The sequence below is a fragment of the Hibiscus syriacus genome, unplaced genomic scaffold (assembly GCF_006381635.1).
Source record: "Hibiscus syriacus cultivar Baekdansim isolate YM2019G1 unplaced genomic scaffold, ASM638163v2 tig00002317_pilon, whole genome shotgun sequence".
NCBI classification, from domain to species: Eukaryota; Viridiplantae; Streptophyta; class Magnoliopsida; order Malvales; family Malvaceae; genus Hibiscus; species Hibiscus syriacus.
The window spans coordinates 965,326-972,237 of record NW_024061925.1 but is presented as its reverse complement, the minus strand read 5'-3'; the positions used below and the strand labels follow the sequence as shown (position 1 = coordinate 972,237).

Below are 6,912 nucleotides of genomic sequence, written 5' to 3'. Positions count from 1 at the left end.
ATCTCTTGTCAAAATTTGGTCGACGTAGTTCGTATCCTGTTTCATAATATATTGTGTTAAACCGCAATTAAAAAAACCATGTAAAAAATGCACAAATATTGAAAATAAAACTTACCCATGCTGACTATCTCGCTACGAATGTGTGCGTTATGAAACTAGTCGATACTATTCTTGCCAATATGGCGGATACAAAATGTCGGATATGCATACGGAGGTATCCAACAACTTCTTGGATGTTCAATTGCCGCCAAAATACCCGTTCCTCTATCGGATATCAAGCAAACTCCATCTTCACGAACGACATATTGACGTAGATTGGTCAGAAAGAAATCCCAAGCCTCTGTTATCTCTCCCTCAACAATGGCGAATACAATTGAGAAGATATTTCGCTCAACATCTTGAGCAACTGCCATCAAAAGTACATGCCTATATTGACCATACAGCCACGTACCATCTACTTGGATCATACGTTTGCAAAATGGAAATACTTTAATACATGCCTTGAATGCCCAAAATGGTCTATGAAATATTTTCTTCCCTGCAGAAGTTGACCTTCTTCGTCATATGCGGGCATGGTTTGAGACTTCACTATGGTTCCTGGGATAAATCGCTTCATTGCTTGTAGCAAATATGGTAGCTCATTGTACGATGTATCCCAATCTCCATACGTCAGCTTCATTGCCTTCATCTTCGCATTCCACACCTTGCCATATTTTACTTGATATCCAAATTGGCTTCGAATAGATGCATCTAACACTGAACAAGATATCCTTGGATCATTTTCAATCATCGCCTTCACGTATTCACATATTACATCGGAGTCCAATAGTCGATGGTCTTGTTCGATGGAGTTTTGCAAACATGTGTACGGACCATTGTACCTCGTGATGACCCAAACATCGTACCTTTGATTTTTCGACACTCTGATCTTCCACTTGCACTCTGGGCCATATTTTACACACTTCGCGTATAGGGTTTTCTGGTTGGACTCTGCAACATGGACATCAACATGGCATTTGATGCAGTACTCTTTAATCGCCAGGGTAGCTTCATTTTTTCCTCTGAATTGCACCCGAACTGAAAATTCACCAGAATTATCGAATGATTCAGTCATTTGGTATGGAGGTAAATATGGCATGTATGGGAATTCAGGTGCCCTCATCGCATCATAGTCTATCTCGTACATGTGAGGAGTAGCTTCATACGGTGCCGGAACTTCATCAATTGCACCTCCACCAAAAAATATTTTCGTCGCCACTCAAAACGGGTTCTTCGGTTTCTTCATCTTCGCTTGAATCATCATGAATTTCTCCCTATCGATTTTTAGTGTCAATATCAACAACCAATTCCGGTATGTTTCTCATCTCATACTCTGCTGTTGCAGATGCCCCCCGACTTCATTTACACTTTCCAATAGTGCCATAAAACTGTTCGGGAACCTGTATGTTGGCTCTTCAAACTGACTATATAAAGCCATTTCAGATGGATTTTGAGCCACACCTCTTGATGACCCAGGAACATCACATATGTTACGTACATCAACAAATAACTCAATAACTGCTATATTGGTTGACTCATGTAATCCAACCATGGTTCCAATATCATCATCTTCTTCAAGTGGAACTGCAGCATATCTGACTGGGTTGGGGCATATCATAAACCTATACGTCAAACCATCAACTGCAGCTCGAATTTTTCTTTCTATCTTATGCTTCATTTCTATAAATGTGATGTCTTTTTTGAACATCATATTTATTGGTTTTTCAGACTGAAAAACTATTCCGACCTCATTTTCCATAATCTATCCATTATAATGGACAATCGTGAAAAAGTTGTTGCTCATTTTCTCTACAAATAAAAATATAAATTAATTTAGATTAAAAAATTAGATAAGATAATTTCATAAATCATTAAATATAATATAATATACTATTATATTAATGATCAAATAAAATTTTTTATTTAATTTGATTGATTGATTACTAATATTACTAATAATGATTTAATAATTATTATTAATCTAATGATTTGATATTTAATGATTTAATAATAATATGATTTAGTAATGATTACTAATTATTATTTATTATAAATATTTAATGATTTATATTTGATAATAATCATTTAGTAATTATTACTAATAATAATGATTAGTTTGATAATATTTTTTATTTTTTAAAAATATCAAACAAATTTGTTAGGCAGAACTGTCGAGATAATGTTCTCGAAAGAATTATTTCGTGAGATAATACGTTGACCGGATTATTTCATTCAATTAATTTTTACTCCTTACTAATTTACACATATAATATAAATTAAACAAAATATTTTTAAAACAACACTAAATATTTTTAAACACAATATTTTTTAAACATAAATTATCTCGTACAAATTATCTAATATAAACTTACTAACTAACTAATTTACACATACACAACAACTAAAAATTGACAACAAAAAATAATAAATTACCCGCGTGTTTGTGCCTTCTTCCTTTCCTTTATTTTCCTTTCTTGTTCAAGTCTTCGAATCAATCTGTACTTAGGCAAATGTTGTGGAATAATGTCATGTATGTGTAAACAAAATATTTCTTTAAACAACAATAAATTAAACAAATTAATTTTATATAATCTAATATATTATAATATAACTTAAACTAGTAAACTATTTATTTATTATAATATAACTTAGTTAAAATAACAAACTAATTAAGCACTAATTAATTTTTTTTATAATATAACTTCAACAAACAACCTAATATACGTTTAAAGATGCTAACAAATTAATTAATTTTTTTATATTTAATAACTTAAACTAAGAAACTAATTAACTAATTTTTTATATAATATAATATATATAACTTAAACTAACAAACTAATATAATATAACTTAAACTAGAAAACTAATTAACTAAATTTTAGTTTTACCCTAAACCCTAAGCTAACAAACTAATAATTTCATATAATAAACTAAATTAAACAATAAAAAATTACCTCAAAAAAGAATGTTTGATCCTTTATCTTCTTTTCTTCTTCTTCCTTTTCTTTCTCTCGATAAAGTTTCTATATATGCTGCTTCTGCTTTTACCTTAAATCCTAAACCCTAAACCCCCATATCCTCTATATAAAGAAAATGAGCGTTGGAGAGCGTCATTAAATTTGACTGTTGAAGCAAATAATATTGAGCATTGAATCGTGTAACTATTGAGCGTTGAAAGGCTGCAATTCAACAGTAATATTTGCTGCATTTAGCAGCTAAATTAACGCTTATGGATGCAAGAATCTCCCAGCTATGGATGCAACGCATGCATGAGGGAACAAGGGTTAAAGCTTGGCTACAATCTCCCAGCTATGGATGCAGGAATCTCCCAGCTATGGATGCAACGCATGCACGAGGGAGCAGGGTTAAGTTTGGTCGCCAACGAGCAGGGTTAAGTTTGGTCGCCAGCTTGGTCGTCGGGATTGCTTGGCGACCTACAAGGTCGCTGGGAGTGCATGGCGACCTGTGTTGGGGTGTTGGAGACGTGCATGGCGACCTGTGTTGGGTGTTGGGGATGTGCATGGCACATGCAGACATCCATTATCTCTGTGCAGCTCGCCGGGAAGCCATGGCGACGTAGTAGGTCGCCCGGATGGCAACCTACGGTCACACTATGGATTTCACCCTATTTCAGAAAATAATATGGGGAGTGCATTATCTCGTGAATTATTTATTTTGAAAGTATTATATTGTGAGTTTAGCCGTCCCTCATCCCTTCAAAACATTACAGGTACACCTTGTGTATTCAACTTTTAGGGTTAGGGGCCGCTTGACTTGCAGTTTCCCTGAATTTTATCTTATTCGTGTAAACGTCAGGGGTGACAACATAGCCACAGGAAGCAGTTGAATTCAAACACAAGAATAGGAAGACAAAAGGTTTCTTTTGCTTGTCTGAACTCTGGAACATAGTCCTTCCTCTGTCATTTTAAATTAACCAGTTAAATCCAGAAACTAAGAGCAAGGAAAAGCAAACATGGGTTCTGCATCAGAGATCGCAGCCAAGTTGAATCTGGTCCCAAACCCTGAGGGTGGTTTGTATTCTGAAACTTTCAGGGACACCTCCATCTTCCTCTCCAAATCTCATCTTCCTCCTCGATGTAACAACCGAATTCCTTTTGTTTATGCTTCATCTTCTTGAGATCAATACATACGAGTTGTTAATTGCACTAGTTTCACTGCAGACAAAGTTGGTCGTGAAATGAGCACATGTATCTACTTCATGCTACAATCCGGAACTGTGTCTCGTCTTCATCGAATACCATGCGCCGAGATCTGGCATTTTTATAAGGGAGAACCTCTTACGGTAATCGCTCACATGAAATTTCTTGGTCTTTTTGTTCTGAATGTGTAACGAAAGCATGTTTGAATATTGATACAGATCGTAGAGCTGGACGAGAAAGATGGGAAGGTGAAACTAACATGCGTTGGACCTGATATAGTAGATGATCAGAGGGTGCAATATACTGTACCTCCATATGTTTGGTTTGGTGCATTTCCAGCAAAGGATCTTCACATTTCCAGTGACGGGGGAGTTACCAGAGCTGAACCGAGAGATCCTGAGGCTCACTATTCCCTCGTGGGATGCACCTGTGCACCTGCCTTTCTGTTTCAAGACTTCGAGCTCGGTAAACGGTCCGAGCTCGTCGCTAGCTTTCCCGATTACGAGCCTATCATTTCTTTTCTCACCCTTCCTGATTGAAGGTTTGTGAATCTTTTGTGCTGACAAGCTATTCGTATTTCTGATATGTAGATCGCTGAATGTTCCGTTTAAAATTTCAGTGCGAAAAATAAAATTACTCGTAATTTATCATAAATCAAAATAGCGATATGATATAATAATATTTTTAGTCACCGAATCTTATATATTTTTATTAAATTGATTCTGATTTAAAATAGTTTAATAAGTTTTTAATATTTAAAAATCTTGGTTCTCGTTTTAATTTGGAACAATACTAAAATGCTTCAATGTGTATATTTTCAATAGTTGATATAATATCAAGTGCGTTGAAGGATTTATAATGGATTGTTTAATGAATTATACTATATATCTGTTAAAAGAGTTGAAACTCTCTTGTTAATATTAGTGGTGGATTATTAAAATAGGTAGTTATTATTTAATGATGAAACACGATATCAGCATTAACTGATGATTTCCAACTCTTGAGAGAAAAGATGATGAACAAGTTCTAGTTCATAAAACTCTCAATTATCATCCTCAAAAACACCAAAATTCATAGAATTAATAGGGAGGATTCAAAAACAAAGAAGCAACACCGAGAGAAGATCAGTGCAAAACATGTGCTTTCCAAAGCTATGGCTGTCATCTTCATAAAACAAAGCAGCTTATATTTCCAAAACAATATCTGCAATTAAGAACAAAAAAAATCAAGTTAAACATTCATTGGTTTCAAATTAAGATCCAAGTTCTTCAAGCATATATGTTTGTTTATATCAACTTACATTCAGAATCTGTTTTCACCCATTTACTTCCATCATCTGCCTTTTCTGTCTCGTCATCTCCATTGACAGTCTTGGTAATACGAGCACTGCTCTCTAGGGATTTCTTGGTAGTCAATTTGTTGCCATGATTTTGTGGATATATCTTCTTGTGAAATATAGTTTTCAACATCTGGAAACAGCTCAAAATTTTTAATTATACTTGATTAACAATGTGATTTACTGATGTGATTAATGTGTTTTTTTAAGTACCTTCTCCATTCTTGACTCCATGGCTGGATCCCTTAAACTAATGCGAGCTGGTGAGAATCCATTGCTACAAACGAACATCTTCTTTAAAAGAAACGACAATGATTTCTTCCCTATTGCAGCTTTGGAGTGATCCAAGCTGACATCTTTCCCTCTGCTGTGGACTAAACTGGTGCTGGGGTGGTCATCGGAGGATCCACTGCAAACCCTTTCTTCAGAAGGAGCTTCAGGATTAGCCGATGATGGTGGTTCAACGTGTTCTTGAAATATCAAGTTGAACTCTTTTTGAAGCTTCCCTACCTCTTCTGGTGTAAGACCGTCTAGATAATTAACATGTTCTTGTGTCGGGGGAACATTTTGTTGCGGATTTGGTGCTTGTTTGATCTTGTTGCCGAATGTTCCGATTGCTAGCAGTCCATGAGGCCAGTCGCTGAACTCTTCTTTGCAAGGCTGTTGTTGAGTGGTGTCTATAAGATGAGGAGGAGGACGAATCAGCAACGAAGAATAAACATGTTGGAGACAAAAACATGTATGGGGATCAAACATGGAATCAAAACGAAAGAGAACAGTTCTTACGATTGTTTGGAACGATGTTGGTGTTGGGTTTCTTGCCAGTGAGCTTGTTTTGAACCCAGCTGAATATCTGCAAACAAAAACAAGACAGCTTAACCAAAAGGAACCGAGAGAACCCAGCTTGTTTGTGTAATCTGATCTTATTTCTAACCTTCATTTGGGAAACGGCGTGTGACAGTGGAAGCTTAGTTTATCTGCAATAATGGAGTGGGAGAGATTTGACGTATATGAAGGTGGTGATACTGCAACTGCGCCGAGTCGATACATGGTTCAAGTTCCCAAACACCGACTTTGCCACCTCTTTTCCCCTCCATTCTCTATTCTTTGACAACTTCTTTTCCACCTAATTATGTCTTTTTCCCATGGTTTTAGAACGGATCGGTTAACGAACCAATCATGCTATGATTCATTAGTTCAACCGATCCAACAGGTTCAATCAATCAGAAAAATCGGACGACGTCATAATTATTTAAAAAATTAAATAAAAATACCAAAAATATTTAATAAAAAATAATTTTGTATATCACAAGTCATATTTAAAGTAAGTCATAATATATATAAGTTAAAAACCATAAAATATATTTAAGGTAAAAC

At 35.3% G+C, this 6,912-nt stretch overlaps 2 protein-coding genes across 2 annotated transcripts; one reads left to right on the top strand and one right to left on the bottom strand.

The window, feature by feature from the left end:
- The first annotated feature begins 3,983 nt into the window (after window positions 1-3,983).
- On the top strand, window positions 3,984-4,738 carry LOC120144695. Its single transcript, XM_039158708.1, has 3 exons — window positions 3,984-4,136; window positions 4,221-4,342; window positions 4,418-4,738. The coding sequence occupies exons 1-3, from the start codon at window positions 4,013-4,015 to the stop codon at window positions 4,736-4,738; spliced, it is 567 nt and encodes a 188-aa protein (XP_039014639.1). The 5' UTR covers window positions 3,984-4,012.
- A 644-nt stretch (window positions 4,739-5,382) lies between these two features.
- Window positions 5,383-6,632, bottom strand: LOC120144326 (protein NEGATIVE GRAVITROPIC RESPONSE OF ROOTS-like). The gene is made up of 4 exons (XM_039158419.1): window positions 6,562-6,632; window positions 5,749-6,388; window positions 5,500-5,668; window positions 5,383-5,402 (listed from the first exon to the last, which is right to left on the bottom strand). The coding sequence occupies exons 1-4, from the start codon at window positions 6,630-6,632 to the stop codon at window positions 5,383-5,385; spliced, it is 900 nt and encodes a 299-aa protein (XP_039014350.1).
- Window positions 6,633-6,912: the final 280 nt, after the last annotated feature.

Coding starts and splice junctions, on each gene's coding strand:
- LOC120144695 (XM_039158708.1), top strand. CDS start 4,013: ATGGGTTCTGCATCAGAGATCGCAGCCAAGTTGAATCTGGTCCCAAAC. Junction 4,137..4,220: donor ATCTCATCTTCCTCCTCGAT/GTAACAACCGAA, acceptor GTTTCACTGCAG/ACAAAGTTGGTCGTGAAATG. Junction 4,343..4,417: donor ATAAGGGAGAACCTCTTACG/GTAATCGCTCAC, acceptor ATATTGATACAG/ATCGTAGAGCTGGACGAGAA.
- LOC120144326 (XM_039158419.1), bottom strand. CDS start 6,632: ATGGAGGGGAAAAGAGGTGGCAAAGTCGGTGTTTGGGAACTTGAACCA. Junction 5,669..5,748: donor TGGAGTCAAGAATGGAGAAG/GTACTTAAAAAA, acceptor AGCTGTTTCCAG/ATGTTGAAAACTATATTTCA. Junction 5,403..5,499: donor GGTGAAAACAGATTCTGAAT/GTAAGTTGATAT, acceptor TCTTAATTGCAG/ATATTGTTTTGGAAATATAA.